General features: G+C 40.5%; 2 protein-coding genes across 2 annotated transcripts; one reads left to right on the top strand and one right to left on the bottom strand.

Moving 5' to 3' along the window:
* Positions 1-3,540: 3,540 nt before the first annotated feature.
* On the bottom strand, positions 3,541-4,548 carry LOC110885505. The gene is made up of 2 exons (XM_022133237.1): positions 4,026-4,548; positions 3,541-3,962 (listed from the first exon to the last, which is right to left on the bottom strand). The coding sequence occupies exons 1-2, from the start codon at positions 4,546-4,548 to the stop codon at positions 3,541-3,543; spliced, it is 945 nt and encodes a 314-aa protein (XP_021988929.1).
* Positions 4,549-9,100: 4,552 nt separating this feature from the next.
* Positions 9,101-10,741, top strand: LOC110865802. The gene has a single exon (XM_022115129.2). The coding sequence runs from the start codon at positions 9,101-9,103 to the stop codon at positions 10,739-10,741; it is 1,641 nt and encodes a 546-aa protein (XP_021970821.1).
* Positions 10,742-18,147: the final 7,406 nt, after the last annotated feature.

Here is an 18,147-nt window from a genome sequence, read left to right as displayed (position 1 = left end):
TGGGCCAAGCTTTCCCTGATTTTCTTTCTTGCTAGCTTCATTGTTTCTAAGGACCAAGTCCCCCGGCCTGAAACGTTCGTTCTTTAGTTTCTTGTTGTAATAGGCTTCCATTCGTTGCTTGTACTTGGCTTCTTGAATTGCAGCTTGGTCTCTTGCCTCTTCTAGGAGTTGCAAGTTCAACATGGTCTCTTTTTGGTTTATTTCGAGATCCATGTTGACAATTCGTTGTGTTACAACTCCCACCTCGGCTGGGATTACAGCCTCGGATCCAAATACCAAGTTGTAGGGTGTTCTTTTATGACTTGTTTTTTCGGTTGTTCTTATGCCCCATAGAACACTAGGCAATTCATCAAGCCAGTTGCTTTCGTACCTTCCCAATCTTGTTTTGATACCTTCCACTATGCTTCGATTTGTCCTTTCGACCTGACCATTTGATTGCGGGTAAGCCACTGAGCTAAAGACCTGATTGATCCTGTACTCTTTACACCAGCTGCTGAAAGGCTTCTCAGCAAATTGCTTGCCATTATCAGTGACTAGTACCCCCGGCAATCCATATCGGCAAATAATGTTTTCCCAAAAAGTCAATGACCTGTTTGCCTGTGATCTTTGCAAGTGGTTTAACCTCGGGCCACTTTGTAAAGTAATCTATTGCCACCAGTAGGAATTTTACTTCTCCTTTGCTTGGGGGAAATGGTCCAACGATGTCCATTCCCCATTTATGGAATGGCCATGCCGAGGTTATTGGGATAAGGTCGTGCTTAGGACTTTTTGGGATCGGTGCATGGATCTGGCAAGCATCACATTTTCTTAATTGCTCAGTAGTGTCACGATGCATTGAAGGCCAGAAATATCCAAGGTTCATGAGTTTTGCAACCACCGACCTAGCTCCAAAATGAGCTCCGCATATGCCTTCGTGAATTTCTTTGATCAAGTACTGACTTTGCTCAGGACCAACACATCTTAGCAAGGGGGCAAGGTAACCCTTTTTGTAAAGGGTTTCTCCTTGTAACACGTACTGCCTTGCCTTGATTTTAACCCTTTCAGCTTCTACTTGATCATTTGGTAGTTCACCATTTTTAAGGAATTTCTTGATTTGAGTCATCCAATTTGGATCTTCATCAATGATTATGTCCTGAACTTCCATCTCATCGATTGATGGAGCTTTTAACACTTCTACTAACACCTTCTTTGTTAGGTGGGCAAAAGTGAGAGATGCAAGCTTGCTTAAGGCATCTGCCTTCTTGTTTTGGGATCTTGGAATTTGTTTGATTGTGCACATTTGAAAGGTGTTCATCAATTCTTTAGATTTTTCTTTGTACCGTTTCATGTTGGGCTCTTTGGCAACATAGCTATCGTTTACTTAGCTTGAGACCAGTAATGAGTCTGTGAACACTTCAAGCTTTTGGACCTTCATTTCTTTGGCCAGCCTTAGACCGGCGATCAGTGCCTCGTATTCAGCCTCGTTATTGGTGGTCTGAAAGTCAAAACGGAGAGCATATGTGAATTCCAACCCTTCTGGGTTGATCAAAATGAGCCCAGCCCCTGATCCTTCAACGCTTGAAGCCCCGTCGGTGAAAAGCTTCCAGGCTTCAAGGTCAGAGGGTTCAGAGGTTGCAGTGTTCACTTTAGTGACAGTTTGCATAGGGACTTCTATAATGAAATCAGCCAAGACTTGGGCCTTGATGACCTTTCTAGGAACATAGGTGATGTTATATTCACCTAGTTCTATGGCCCATTTGGCTAATCGTCCTGAGTTTTCTGGTTTTTCAAGCACACTCCTGATAGGTTGGTCGGTGACCACTTGTATAGGATATACTTGGAAATACCTTCAAAGCCTTCTAGCTATTTGCACTAGAGCTAGGGCAAGTTTTTCTAAAGGAGGGTATTTGGTTTCAACCAATTTTAAAGTTTTACTGAAGAAATAAACGGGTACCTGGATTTTTTCTCGTTCAATAGTGAGGACCGCGCTTATTGCTTCTTCGGCAACTGAGAGGTAGACTAAAATCAACTCACCTGTTTCTGGGGCTGCCATGTCAGGCAGGGAAGATAGGTGCTGCTTCATTTGGTCGAAGGCTTCGTTAGCCTCTTCAGTCCATTTGAAGTCCTTCTTGTCAGTGCAACCTTTAAGCGTTTTGAAGAAAGGGAGAAACCTCTATGCTAATTTTGAGGTAAAACGCTTCAAGGCTGCAAGCTTTCCATTCAAGCTTTCAATCTCCTTCTTGGTTTTTGGTGGTTTGGCTTCAAGAACAGCTTTCACCTTGTTTGGGTTGGCCTTAATGCTTTGTTTCCCAACAATATGGCCCAGGAACTTGCCTTCTTCAAACCCAAATGAACATTTCTCGGGGTTGAGCTTCATGTTAACTTTTCTTAGGTTCTTGAAGGTTTCTTGGATGTCATCGAGCATTTGAGATTCCGTCTTGCTCTTGATCACCAAGTCATCCACATATGCTTCCATGTTTTTACCTATTGGCTTGCGAAGGCTTTGTCCACCAGACGTTGGTAGGTGGCCCCAGCATTCTTGAGACCGAAAGGCATCTTTCGGTAACAAAAGATTCCCTTATCGGTGTGAAATGCCGTCTTTTCCTCATCTTCTTCTTTCATGAGTATTTGATGATACCCTTTGTAAGCATCTAGAAAGCATTTGAAAGGATAGCCGGTGAGGGAGTCAACCTTGAGATCAATTTCCGGTATTGGATAGCAATCCTTGGGGCAAGCTTTATTGAGATCCTTGAAATCTGTGCACATCCTCCAGTAGTTGTCTGGCTTCTTGACCATATCTGGGTTTGCAACCCATGATTGGTACTTGACCTCTCGGAGAATGTCGGCTGACACGAGCTTCTCAACCTCCTGGCATGCAGCCAAACTTCTTTCTGGTGCCAAACTTTTTTTCTTTTGAACCACGGGCTTGACATCCGGTGGTATCCTTAACTCGTGCTCGGCAATGTTCCGAGGAATTCCTGTCATATCCTCTGGACACCAAGCGAAGACATCACTGTTGTGTGTTAGCAACTTTTCGAGATATGAGAGGGTTTCTTATGAGAGGCTTGGATTGACCCTTATTCTTTGCTCAGGGTACTTAGGATTTATGATCAACTTTTGCTTGTCTTCTTTGCTTTTGGAATTTTCACCTTCAACCATGTAGGCTTCCTGGGAAGGTTGAAGGGTTGCTATTCCCCTTTCAGTGGGAAATTTGACAGTGCCATGGCCGATGGACACAACCATGTAAAACGCACACTGTCCTGGCCTCCTAATGATCACATCGTAGTTTGAGGGAATATTGATAACCACAAAGGTAAGTGGTTGAGTTCTTTCCTTTTGACCTTCGCTAAAACGAACATTAAGCGTCAGTTGCCCTAAAGGCTTAAGGGGTATGTCGGCAATACCTTTTATGGAGGTCCCAGAGGGTTGAAGCCTTGATCGTTCTTCATTGCTCAGGCGACTGAAGAACTTTTCGAACATGATTTCGGTAGCTGCCCCAGTGTCTATGTATGCCCTATTCGTTGGTAATGTTCCCACAGTTGCTTCTACCACAAGGGGGTTTTAAAGAGGGTCTTTCTCTGTTGGGGGAAAGCAAACACACTGAAGCTCCCAAGCCTCCAACCGTTGTCTCTTCTGTGGAACCCTTCCATCAAAATCCACCATATTGACTTCCTTACCTTTTCCTTCAGCCATTTTGTCCCTTACTCCTTTCACCAAGTGAGCAAGTTCTCCGGACTTGACAGCTTCTTCAATTCTTTTCTTAAGTTGGAAGCAGTCATTGGTGTGGTGGCCCTTTTCTTCATGAAATTCACAATATTGTGTGGAGTTTTCATTCTTTCTGCTTTTGGGGAGAGGCCTAGGAGGTCGAAAGTTTTGCTTAACCTCTTCGGTTGCCAGGATTTCTTGAGGAGTTTTGGTGAGATGGATGAAACTCATGCCTTTTTCCCTGTTGGAAGGGTTGCGACCTTCAGACCTTCGATGGTCTGAACCTTTTTGGCGTCTGTCATAGGAGTTAAAATTTCCTCTCTTTCTGGCTGGGCTATTACCTCGCCAGCTGGACCCTCTCTTCCTTTGTTCTTTGATATCCACTGACTCTTCTCCTCGAATGTGGGCCTCAGCCCTTTCAAGAGCTTCTTCCAAGGTCTTGGGGAGGGATTTGTTGAAATCTCTTGTGAGGTATTTGGATGTTATGGCGTTCATAAAACCGGCCACCCTCATTTTCTCGTCTGCTCCCACATAAGTTAGGCCTTCCCTCTTGTATCTTTCTATGAATTCCCGAAGGCTTTCGTCATCTCTTTGCTTGATCTGGAAAATCACTGTAGCATCTTTGACATATCGCCTTTGCTGGGAGAAATTGGCTAAGAACCCCTTGCTAAGATCGTCAAAGCTTCGAACGCTTTGAGCAGGTAAGTCATTGAACCAGATTCTTGCCGATCCCACAAGGGTTTGCATGAACATTAAGCAACATTCAGCGTTCGACCATTTCTCGATTCTTGCTGCTCCGGTAAAGATCTGAAGATGGTCTTCAGGATCTTCAGTCCCATCATATGTTCTGATGTGGGCCGGCATTTTGATTTTTGTCTGGAAGTCATAATCGGCAATCTGCTGTGAAAAGCATGAAAGGTTGCTTGGCTTATAAGGCTTGGCCAAATCTTCTTCATCCCTTGTACCCACATTGTTGTTACCATTGTTGTTTCCTTGAGTGGCTAGAACTTGATTGATGAAGTGTTGCCACGGGAAGTTGGCCATCATCTGGGTCATCATCTGGGGCATTAGGTTGAAGCCTTGAAGGCTTCCGGGTGCCACAGAACAGTTGATTCCCAAGGGAGTGCTCATAACAGCACTTCGTGCTAGAGGGAGTACCGAAAAGGCTTGTTCCCACGAAGTTGTCGTTGTGGGTGGAAGGCTCGTTAGTGGGGACTGCAGGAGCTAATCAAGGGTGAGTTCATGGCCCAGCGGAACACCACTTGCAGCAGGTTGAGACGAAAAGAGAGGGTATAGTGTAGGGTTTGGTCTTGATGATAGATACGGGTTAGGATTTGGTGGATTGTTGGGTCCTGCCTCATCCCTAGATGCAAAGGGAGGAATGGGAGGTCCAGGAGACAACGTCGGCTCTGGTTCGTCATAGTCTAGACGGATTCTCACTCCCTTGTCCCTTTCTCTACTCACATATTGGTTGAGGAGGGACCTCAACTCAAGGAAATTGTTGGCGACCCCCTCCGGGGTAAGCGCGACATGTGACGGAGCACTGGTGACACCAACATTGGGGGAAGGAACCCCTGATCTGGACGGAGTAGGTGTACTGAAAGTTAGGAATTCCGGGGTGCCTCCTGGTGTTGAGAAGGAAACGGGTGTAGCCGCTTGAGCTTGGCTAGCACCTGGAGCGGAAGTGTTAGGAACCTGATTCACTTCCCCGGGAGATCCACTTTCGGACATGGTAATTTCAAGAGAACGGAGCTACACTACTAGGTCTTTTTGGAGAAAAATAGTGGCGTAGTCCCACGGTGGGCGCCAACTTGTTGATGCAACAAGTAATAGACCAAGGATGGTAGCTGGGCTAGTTAGGCAAAAGCGTTGAAGGGTTCAACCTTGCCTAACGCAGGTCGCAGGGTCCCCCCACGTTTGCAAGACGTGGAAGGAGGTTTACTAGTTTCTTCTTGTTGTTTGCTATGGGCCCTCCTCTGAAGTTCGTTCAGATTTAAATGAAGGAGCAAACAGAATGTGTATGTTGGAAGTGACAAAAGAGTATCTTGCGAGAAGCAAGTATTTGGTGATGTATGGCCAAGGATTTAGTGAAATCAAGACTGCCCTGGAATGTCCTAGAAAGTAAATGAAGTGTCACTTATATAGGAGAGGGCATCTCCCAAAGAAGAATGCTTTTGACTAGTGTCCCTGCTTGCAGTGAGGGGCTTACCCTTTCGGGGGTTAAAGCCTTTTGACCCCTGGATAATAGAGTGTGCTCTGGGACCTGCGTTACTTTTGCGGCTAGTGGGTTGGTGAAGTGATTCGGAGATGTGACATTCTACTGTTCTCATACTACTTTACTTCACCTCTACGACTTTTTGACCTTCGAACCCTTTAACCCTTTGAGCACTCAAGTATTTTAGTCATTTTATTTTGTCTTGAGCTACCCCCGTCATCACTTCCAATCACCGCTAACAAAAACTATAAATTAATATTCACACCCTGTACCTTTTTCCTATTTGAGGGAATTAGAAGAAGTGCAAATATTGATATATATCTTTAAAATTTTCTTCGAATTACAGGATGAGGAATGTATAGTGATTCCAATGTAAATGCTCTCATATCTTCAAAATTTAAAGATTGTATCTCATGCAATTTGGCTTGTGGCTCAAACATGGAAAAGAAAAAGAAACACTAAAAGAATATAGTGATAGAGATGGAGGATGAGTTGTGCCACGTTTTACAATTTGGTGAGCTCAATATTCTTTTCTAGCTTCTTTTATTTCACCACTTCTCTTTTCTTCGACTCTCTTTTTAATATTAATGTTTTATTTCTTAATATACGAGAGAACTCAACCCAAAAGACTAGTCTAGTGGGTGAGAGAGCCCATTTGGTATATAAACCCCATATCGGTTGCCATACAACCTATGTGGTACAAGTCACATACCTTGCAATGGTATTAGTCCATAACAATCGACCCTCCTTAAGGGCCAACGTCCTCGTTGGTCACAGCCATGTTGTTCACGGCTGGCTCTTTTCAGGCCACCACTCTGAGCTTCGTTCACGACCACATTGGTCACGACTGGCTCTCTCCAGGCCACCACTCCATGGGCCACCGCTCTGAGTTCTAGCTCTGATACCAATGTCACATACCAAATGAGAGAACTCAACCCAAAAGACTAGTCTAATGGGTGAGAGAGCCCATTTAGTACATAAACCCCATATCAGTTGCCCATATAACCGATGTGAAACAAATCCCATACCTTGCAATGATATTAGTCCATAACATTCTATCTCTAAATTTCGTTTTGTAAAACCTAAATCTTTGTTATCAACTTTTTATTTAACATGTCTAATACTCGGCATTCTAAACTATCTCTCCTATATACTCACATCCCCCACTAACACATTACCATCTCCTCCAATTACTCACATCCACTGCTCAACATATTTTATACTCATCTTTCATCCCTCACCTCTTCTTTTAATTTTTAATAGAAATAAAAAAAAGTACATACCAATAAAAAGTGTTATGCGGAATTAAAAAAATGTGTTAAAGGTAAGGATGAACAGAATGACCATCACTTCCACTCGCAAAATATATGGGAAAAGGGGAACGGTGTAGTGTTCTCTGCTCTCCTTGAAGGCTATGCAACCTCATGCACTTTCTCCCGCAACCATAACACATAGGAGAAACAATCCTTGATATGATCCGAACACGACTAAAAAAAAACAGCTTTTGAGACGACTTACACGACTCGTTTAAAAATGGGCTGCGTTCAGAGTAACTCGTTTTAGAAAAACAGTTTAGGTTGACGCGTATAAAATATAGGTTGGCCCGTTAAAGTATTTAGAAAAAAAGCCTTCATAATTTTATGTTTATTTTTTCTATTTTTTATTTTACATAGTTGTTAGTTCTGTCATACCATATTATCTACTTGTCACACTTATATTCACCGGTAAACACGTGATAACTCGCTTATAACTCGTCAACTAGCACGAACAAGTTGTATTTAGGTTAACCCGAATTTATGTATGTACGAGTTAGGATAGAAATCTTTGGGACGAATAATAATATGGGCCAGGTTTGTATTATACATTTTAGCCCGTAAACCCGTAACCCATCAACCCACCATCCCCAACCCGACAACGCCTGATAATCCATAACCTAAGAATATAAAAACGGTAAAGTGATAAGCAAGATAACAACAAGGGAAAATCCGTCATTTTAGAACATGATAAAGTCAGGAGTTATTGAAATGTGCTTCATATCTAGGGTTGTAAAAGAACCGAAGGTTGAGTGAACAGTTCGTGAACCGTTCGACGACAAGTTCGTTTATGTTCGTTCGATTAGCTTAACGGACGAACACGAACAAAAAAATTCGTTCGGTTAACTTAGCGAACGAACACGAACAAAGGTCTCGTTCGTTCGACTGCGTTCGTGAACGTTCAGTAATATGTTTGGTTACATTCGTTCATATTCATTCGGTTACGTTCGTTTGTGTTCGTTTGATTATATTAAAAATTATTAAATAATAAACCTTTTATCTAAAAATACTGAAAACTTGAACCCGTATTTTTTTCTAAGTTAGCTAAAATTTGGACATTCAAAACAGATTTTGGGATAATTATGACTACATTAGTTAAGCTTTGAATAATTATGTCTAAGTAATTCTGGATAATTATATCTAAGTTAGTTAAACTTGATTCATCGTTTGGTGGTTGTAGTAGACTTCTTTTGTTTTGATTTATCATTCGATGGTTATATTTAACTACTTATATCCAATGTTTAAGGTTAAGAATGTTTTTGTTTTTTATTTTCAAGTTAAATGTTTGTTTACGTTCGTTATTATTCGTTTGCGTTCGAGATCAATGTTCACGAACTGTCCGCGAACAACTGAATTTCATTGACGAACGAACACGAACATAAACTTATGTTCTGTACGCGTTCATGAACAGTCGCGGACATGTTAATTTCCTTAACGAACGGACACAAACATGGATAAAAAATGGATTAAACAAGTTGTATTTAGGTTAACCCGAATTTATGTATGCACGTGTTAGGATTGAAATCTTTGAGATGAATAATAACATGAGTAAGGTTCGTATTAAACAATTTAACCCGTCAACCCGTAACCCATCAACCCACCATCTCCAACCCGACAAAGTTGAAATGCCTAATAATTTTTTTTTTTTTTTTGAAAGGCTAATAATCTCTAACCTAAGAATATATTAAAGTGATGAGCCGGATATCAGCAGGGGTAAATCCGTCATTTTAGACCATGTATTGAAATGTGCTTCATATCATTTCCCCACTGCCCTTATTATTTGACTATTGCTACCCTCATCATCATCACAATATCCATCTTCTCCCTCACACAAACACCCTAGAAATGCGAACCCATCATCATCAGTGATCACCAACACACAACAACAATGGCAGATTCACCCTCACCCACCAAAACCCACATCCCATCTTCCCCCTCAGCAGCCACCAAACCCCCAAAAAGTAAGTCCCTTTTCACCAACTATTACTTCTCCAAATCTATCATGATCATACTTGTTCTTCTTGTTTTCTTTTATTTCCCTTCTCAAGTTCCTGAAATGTTCAAAGAAACCACATTAATCCCCAAACTTTGGGACCTTATTTACCTTTTAGTCATTGGCATTGCGGTTAGTTATGGTTTATTCAGCAGAAAGATTGATAGTGTTCATCTTTCTGATGATAATATTGGGGAAAATGAAACATATTTATCTGGGATTTCACATATTTCATCCATTTTTGAAGATGGGAATCATGGGATTGGGAGTTTGTATGGGTTTGATGAGAAATCTTGGGTTGAGAGTAAGGGTTTAGGTTCAAGATTTTCTGAAATTGGGGGTGGGAAGAAGGCGTTGAAGCAGTGCTTTTTAGGGGAATCTTTGGTGGTTATTAATGATGAAAAATATGTTCTTGAGCAATTGGGTAGTAGACAAAAAACAGTTAGACAAAATCTTGGATCTAAAAGTTTGGATTCTGCTGTTGGGAAATCAGTTGTTGAAGATTCTGATTCTGATTCTAGAAACTGGTTTAAAGAAAGCAAAAGTGGAAAGTTTAGGGGTATGGTGCCAGTTAAGTTGGATGAAAAGTTTAAGGAAAGTGGGAATGATTCTGGTTCTGATTCTGATTCCAGAACGCGATTAAACCGGCGTTCTAAATCGATGAGATTGGAGAAACACGATGATATGTTTACTGCGGAAGAGAATGAAACTGTGGTGAGATTTGGGATGCCATCTAAGACCAAGAGTTTCTCAGAAAAAGAAGAATCGAAAGGCGAAGAGGCGATAGAGGTTAATCATAGGTACAGGAAGCCGTATCAAAAATCATTCGTGGAGTCTAAGCTTCAAGAATCTGTTACTGGTGGTATTTCTGTAGAGGCGGTGGAGCTTAATAATCATAGGTACAGGAAGCCGTCGTATCTGAACGGTGAAACATCTTTCGTGGAGGCTAAAGTTCAAGAGCCTAGTGCTGGTGGTTTTACTGAGATTAACCAACAGAAAAAGAAGAGTCGGTTTAGCGCGACGGAAGCTGTGAAAGATTATGATGGTACGTCGGATGAAGAAATTGTGAAAGATTTTGGTAAGATTAAGGCTGATGATGGCGCATTCGATTCAAAAAATAACAAACAGTTTGTCAGGTCAAAGAGTCAATCATCTAGCACCGGTGCATCTTCTGAGACCTTAAGGAACATGTTAAGAAAAGAAGAGAAAGCAGACATGTCGAGTTCGATTCCTAAACCTGCCACGAATGTCAAAAGGGGTAAATCGGTCAGAACAAACAGATCAAAAGAACAAGTTGTTGAATCAAAAGGTAACATGTTTCAGATTCATACTGATGATGCTATAGTGGAAACTAGATCAAAACCGGGAACAGATGAAATGAATGTGAATGTGAATGTAAATGCTGCTGATGAATTGAGCGACACCGAACCTCATTCTGGTGAGGTTGATAGGAAAGCAGAGGAGTTTATAGCCAAGTTCAAAGAGCAAATTCGGCTTCAGAAAGTCGCGTCTGCAAGGAAGTTAAATCTGTTGTAGCTCTCAAACGCAGTAAACATGTAATCTTCACGTCTAAAATTACTTTATTTTCTTGATGAAAGCAGTATTTTATACACTTTGTTTACTGTAAATTCATGAGTTGATTTGTGTTAAGAAATTGGGATTTTGGTAAGAAGTAGAAGATGGATTTGCACAATTAGATCCGTAACCCATGACATTGTTGTATGTGGTTGCAATGTGTTTGGTTTGGTGTTGTTTATTCAGGTGAGTATATCATTTGTGTGATATTTCGACACAAGTCCTTCCGTAGTCGCAGGTGGTATAGCGCCACCCCCCGCCATAGCGCCTTATCGAGCCGGCAAACACCGCCCCGGCGTACGCTATATCCCGGTTTCAGGTCCAACCCGCGAAATACATAACGGCGCCATCCCTTTGTTTCTCTCTCACACATATATATACGTACATATATATGTATAATTGAAGGGTATAACCCCACTACACACTCAAGTTATATAACCTCATTTCTTACACAATTGCAACAAGTCATATAACCCCACATCCATGGGGGTTATGGGGCTTGACCACTACACATGCTAAAAATGCGGTCCAAGAAGAGCAGCATGACGCACAGACTTTTATCATGTGAAAATTATAGACTTTTATCATATGGTACGATGTTGGTGGTTGAAGACTGTTTGTTGATCAGTACTATGTTATGTTGGATCTTATAACTTCAAATGCGATTCATGTGGTTGTTCGACGTTGAGAATATTTGAGAGTTGCGTTGGTAGTGGGCTTATGTGGGTGGGCTAGTGCATTTTTATTGGGTTAGTTTTTTATACAACCTAATATACTTATGTTTCCCTAATACTTCAAGGTTAATATTTTCTAATTATTCTTGGTTGTATCCCTTTTCTAATTATTCTTGAGAGTTTTTTTAAACTTACAACTTCTCACCAGTGACGACCTTTACATGCTTGTTGCTGTTAAGATAGTGATAACTGTTCGTTTTTAATCAAAGCAATGATCATCTTAACAAACAATCTTCTATCTAGAATGATGGAGATCACAAGTTTATTTCCTCTCTGATGTGGTAGGTAGAGATCAACAATCTAATTCTCACAAGGGTGCACACTTTATATACAAAACCACCGCTCAAGTGTTGAAAATAATAATTCATGATAAACATTCAATACTTTTTTTCTCTAGGCAATCCATATCTTTATTTTTTGATGGATCTAAATGATATGACTTAAAAGTCTAAGGTGGTTTTCGTTTTATGGATTGTGATGGAATTGGAATTTCAATTTGCGCGAGATTTGAAATTTGATTTGTAATTTAGTTATGTTTGTTTCACCGAATGAAATGGAATTTGGAATGTAGATTCCCTTCCTTATGTTGTTGTTCAATTCCAATTAATTTTCTTGTTGAAATCAATAAAACACGAAGTGAAATCAACATTCCAATTCTATCAAGATTTCACTCCATTCCGTGAAACGAACGCTACCTAAGGCTTTACTTGTGCAATGGTGAGTCGAATTTTGAAAGAATGCTTGCTTAAGGTGTGTCAAAAACAAGTTTTAAACAGTGGACAGACCATTTGTTGCGGATGTTGCTACCAAACTATGCATCCGACATAGTTTGACAGTTTGACTACGCTTTGTCTTTATTATTAAATAAGTATTTTTTGAGTTTTTATAGTCGATTCATAAACCATTTGATTGAAAATTGACATATTACAAAATCAACTATTTGAAAAATATTTCATTCATGTTGCGTATGATTTTGAAATGAGTATAGTGAAGTCTTATATCAAAATTCATACGTTAAACTTTTAAGACTTCAAAATATAGTGGAAACTATCTTCTTTTTCGAAGACTCTTCCCATTATTCTTGTTTTATACTCCTATTTAAAAAAAATGTTATATTTTATAAATCATAATAATTTTTGGCAAAAATCTCAACATATTTGATTTGTTTTATTATGATTATATTAAAAAAAAAAAAAAAAAAAAAAAACCTTTTGATTTTAACCTTTTATGCCATATACCAAACAACTGAGTGTATTATAAACCATAAATTATCGTATAAAATTTTGTTTTAGTTTCTAAAAGCTACTTTTATTAACTTTATAAGTATAGTCATTTCCAAGTGATCTAAAACTCAACTTAAACACCTGTCAATATTTTCGTATGTTGACGTGTCTTGTATACCAAATAGTGTATAAACGTGTTATTGACATGAGAACTAGAAGACTGACTTAATACATTTGCCCAAACCTCCCATTGCCGATCCATCTTCTCATGGATCATGTTCTTGTGTTGCTTTGTTCTTGCACATTTGTTCATCTCTTGTCGTGGTTGAACTGTTTATCAACTGACGACTGTGGTTCCTCTACTCTCGGGTTCCTTTAACTATTGATCTTTTGACAATACCATTGGGTTGTGACGCCTTTGTTCAATATTTCATAATTGATTTGCTCCATTTATTATGACATCTTTTCTGGAGATGGGAGAATGTATTACATGTTAGGCCGGTCCAACCAATTCGAAGGCCCAAAGCGAAAGAAAAAATTGAGGCCCTAGACACAAAAATGAACCACTTAAAACGAGTCCAGTATCTCAGGAGTAAGCCTATCAAAACGTGTCAAATATGTCACAAATAAATGGGTCAAATAATGAGGATTCTACAGTATAAAAGAAACGTTTAGTGCCAACTAAAGTTAAAGAAATTATACATTAAGTATTAGTAATAATGTTCTAATTTTACCATTATTATAAATTGAAGTGGTAGCCCAATCATAGAGAGCTAAAACTAAATAATTGCCACAAACTTACAACTTGACATTTGAGAATCTGAATATTCCATCAATACAAGAATGTACAATGTTTTATATAAGTGCAAATCTAAACAATTAGTTCTAATTTTGTGTGCTAATCTTCTAAACAACTAACTGGTAAAACAACAACAAATTATCCAAAACTCAAAGCTATAATATAACCTTCACAAACAAACATACACCTAAATATGAAGCTAAAAAACATTAATTAATGTTCTTCCAGTCATCAATTAGCATAAGATAAGAATAGATTTTGATACATGGCAGCCTGATTTAGAAAGGAAACCTGATTTCAATTTTTGGGACTTGTAGTTGCAGTTGTTAAATGAACGTAGGATTGCAGTTTTGATTTTTGTTTGGGTTTGGTAACTAAAAGGCCTTTTAGCGGGCTGTTAATAAAAACTATGGAGGGTTGTTAAGGTCCAATGTATTAAATTCGGAAACATCAAACATAAAAAAAAGACTAAGTAGTGGCCAGTGGGATTCGAAGCGACGTTTTCACCGGCACAGAGCAACACGTTTACCAGTAACCTAAGCCAATAAGATGATTTTTAATAATGAAAGTCCACTTAATATCCTCATTTAATATATAATATATAAAACATTTAAAAATTTAGAGGCTCTATTTTTTGAAGGCCCTAAGTCCGAGCCTTACTTGGTTCTTCTATTGGGCCGGCCAATGATTACACGAACATATTAATAATTATTCTTAGTATAGGTATCACATGTCGTATTATTATCATTGGTGTGCGGATGTAAACACGTCATATTATGTATAGTTTGTGTCGGTTTTAAGTGTTCGAGTGTGTTTATCCATAGTGATTTGTGTACTTATTGGTTGTCGGTTTTTTCAGGCTTAACAGCGCTTAAATGCAGTACAATGATCATACAAGCTGGAAAACGGGTGTTACGAGGCAATACGGAGCGAGAAAGCAGTTATGCTGGAAACCATGCTCACTCGTGCCACGCGAGGGAGGCTATGTGAGGTGTCGCGTGGCGCGACAGATTGAAGTCAACGGAATGGTCAGAACATGCTCCCTCGCGCCACGCGAGGGAGTGAGGAGATTTTGTAGCGTGGCGCGAAAGGGTTACAGCGTGGAAAATTGTGTTTTTAACCTATTTCGAAGAAAACATGAGGGGATTCATTACGCAGCCGCCGGAGGACGATTGGGAGCACTTTTGGGCGATTACTTTCCATCATCTTCCATCTTCGAAGCAACTTGTTCATGTTCAATCAATTTCTAACAAATCCTGAAGCAACGATGACCATGATGCGCGGCTAATTCTCTTATAACTTCTACTCGGATGAACTTTTACATTGTTTGGTATTAATTCTTGTTGCGGATTCGTATAACTGGTACAACTTGACTACTTATGTTGGATTCTTGGTAAACGTTTATTGTGTTTGAATTATTCGTCGTTTATTAAGCGTATTGGCAACTTTCTTGCGTTGTTAGCGGGTTGGTAAATCGACGGGTAGTTGATACAATTGAATGGGTTATTAGGTGGTATAGTGACTCTTAAAAACTATCCTTGATAACTGATCAGATTCATTAATTCCGAGGCCATGTCTATGTGGTGTTTTGAATCGGTAAACAGGTTTTGATGTTAAACGGGTAATTGGGATTCCGGGTAGAGGTTATTCTTTCTCGTATTGATTACAACTTTATTACTTAGCTATCTAGTTTTTATAATCAAATTCACAAAACCCCCAATCTAGTTAATTTAGTTCTTAGTTAAAAACGCGACACTGACCACAAATTCCCCGTGGATACGATACCCTACTTACGCTATCTACGTAGCTTATTTAGGTTTTTGCATGACCCTTACGACAGTCATCAAAATGGCGCCGTTGCCGGGGAATTCGTGCGCTTAGTGTTAGTTTAGTAGTAGTCGTTTCTTTTATTGTTTTTGAAAAAATCATAAAAACCCAAAAATATTTCTTTTTGTTTATTTTTGTCTTGTTCGGTATTACGCTTCGTTTTCTTGTTTCCTTGTGTGCAGGTGATCTTTTTGCATGCATACTCGGTTTTCAGGAAGATCTTCCCCGCTCTTGTTTGATCCCGAAATTGAAAAGACCGCACGCCAAAACCTGCTTCTTCGTTCAGCTTTGAAGGGAAAAGCAATTCAAGACACCATGAATCCTTCAGAAAACCAATCCACCCCACAACAGCCAACACCACAACAAACATCGACCACTGAAGTGCGACCAATACCACCTCCATTTACATCTGAACCACAACAACAAACCACACCCAATGCACCATCAGCAAGCACAACCACCCAACCAACCTCTGCTCTAACTGGAGAGTTTCATTTTGTTGGTGGACCACTTTATTCTCTAGAAAGCCGATTACCACCACAGCCCGAGCCGTTGCGGGCCACGAATCAACCGAATTTAATACCACACCCGAACCGGTCGGGTGCTATGTTTGAGCAAGTGGACAATAGGGCAAGAACAGAGACATGGGATGATGGTTATGGAGACGAGGAGTGGGGGATAAATGAGGGGTATATGGGGTATCCAGGTGGGTTTCAACATCAGGCACTTAATCGTAATCAGCCGTTGTATCAGCAACAGAGACAGCCACGGGGAGTAGATGCTTATCAGACCCCGCCACAGGTTCATAGGGCACCGGTTGCACCTCGCCAAAGACAAAGAGACCCTCGATTTCCGGATCCGAATATTCGAGGAGTTGAGAGCCATTTTAGGCCGCACATTGCTGAGCATGCATCTCCGATAGTGATGCAAGTAGCACCGGGTAATGTGGAACGTTCGTTTGAAGCAAAACCACATATTCTGAACATGCTACCTACCTTTCACGGGAAAGGTACTGAAGAGCCATATGCACACATAGCAGATTTTGAGGCAGTGTGTGGTATGATTGTTGGACACGGTTTTACGCCAGATCAGGTTAAGTTGGTATTGTTTCAGTTTTCATTAAAGGATGCTGCGAGGGATTGGTTTACATCGTTGCCATATGCTAGCATTTATACATGGCAAGAGCTGCAGCAACAATTTTTGGATGAGTACTATACCCCGCAAAGAACTAAAACGGGGAGATTAGCAATTAGAGAGTTCCAACAATTACCGGGTGAGCTTCTTTACGAGGCTTGGAAACGGTTCAATCAATTGATCCGTAATTGTCCTCACCACGGTATTCAAAGATGGGAGTTGATTACCGCATTCCACGATGGGATTTCAAATGAGGATAGACGGGATATTAAGGCTATCACTGGGGGTACCTTTTTGAAAAATCATGTGGATGTAGATTGGGATTACTTGGATATTGTCGCAGCAGATTCAAAGAGGCAAGCACAGTCGGATAGGAATAAAAAGTATCCAATTGTGGCACCATCAAGTGCAGGAGCTTCTAATGCAAGGGTTGCTCAGCTAGAGAGAGAAAAGGAGGCATTGGAACGCCAGTTAGCGAAATTTCGAGGTTTGGGCGAACGGGATGCATTGCATGCGGCGCAAACCTTCCCGGTTTGTGGTTCATGTGGAGATTTGGGACATACGTTGGATGCATGCCCGGGTCAGTTTGTAGCGGCTGAGGAGGACGTGAACATGGTCTATGGAGAGCAAAGGAATTATGATATGAATTCAAACACATATCATCCAGGTTTGCGTAATCATCCAAATTTTCGGTACAGTAATACTAATCAATTGAATCCTCATTTTCAGGTACCGAATCAAGGAAGCCAGCCGTATCAGAACCGTCAATCGAATTATAATCAGAATTACCCTCAAGGAAATTACAACAAGGGCAACCAAAGAAGTTATCAGCAACAACAGGAGCAGGGCAAGGCCAATACTTCAAACGAGGAGGTTTCTAATCGAGAGATTATGGAAATGTTGAAGCAAATGAAAAAAGACCAAGAAGTGCAAGCTAAATCTCATCAAGCATTGGAAAAGCAAGTCGCCCAACTGGCGACCGAGATGGCACAAGGGAGAAAAGATTCGAGTCGATTGCCTAGTGATACCACGAAGAATCCACAGCATCAAGGGAGTTCGTCTAACGCCAGAATTAATCAGGTAAGTATTCTTCGTTCTGGGAAAGTTTATGATAATCAGGTTGGGACTCCTCCACAGTTGGTTGAAGGTGTTGTGGAGGAGGTTGATGAGGAAAACGAGTCCGATGCAGAGCCGGGACCTATTAGCCCTAAAAAGAATAAAAAAGAAAATCTCGAAAATAATAGGGTGATAGATACTGAACCGGGTGACAAAAAGGAGAAGGGTATGGAGGGTAATACCGTACCATTTCCTAAGGCTTTAATTAATCCCGAAGCAAGAGTTGTTAATAAACGGGGCCCACAACAGGATGAGATGTGGGAAGTTTTTAAACAGGTGAAAATTAATCTTCCGTTACTAGACGCAATCAAGCAGGTTCCGGCATATGCAAAATATTTGAAAGAGCTTTGCACCCAAAAACGGCATAATAAATTTCCGAAAAAGATAGCTTTGACCGAAAAAGTTAGTGCCGTTTTGTCGGGTGATCTTCCACCAAAGCTCCGAGATCCAGGTGCTCCTCTAATCCCCATTCAAGTGGGTGAATTTAAGATGAGTCGAGCCTTGCTGGATTTGGGAGCAAGTGTCAGCATCTTA

This window comes from Helianthus annuus, chromosome 17, assembly GCF_002127325.2.
Source record: "Helianthus annuus cultivar XRQ/B chromosome 17, HanXRQr2.0-SUNRISE, whole genome shotgun sequence".
In the NCBI taxonomy this organism is placed as follows: domain Eukaryota; kingdom Viridiplantae; phylum Streptophyta; class Magnoliopsida; order Asterales; family Asteraceae; genus Helianthus; species Helianthus annuus.
This window is presented reverse-complemented; position numbering and strand designations above follow the sequence as displayed.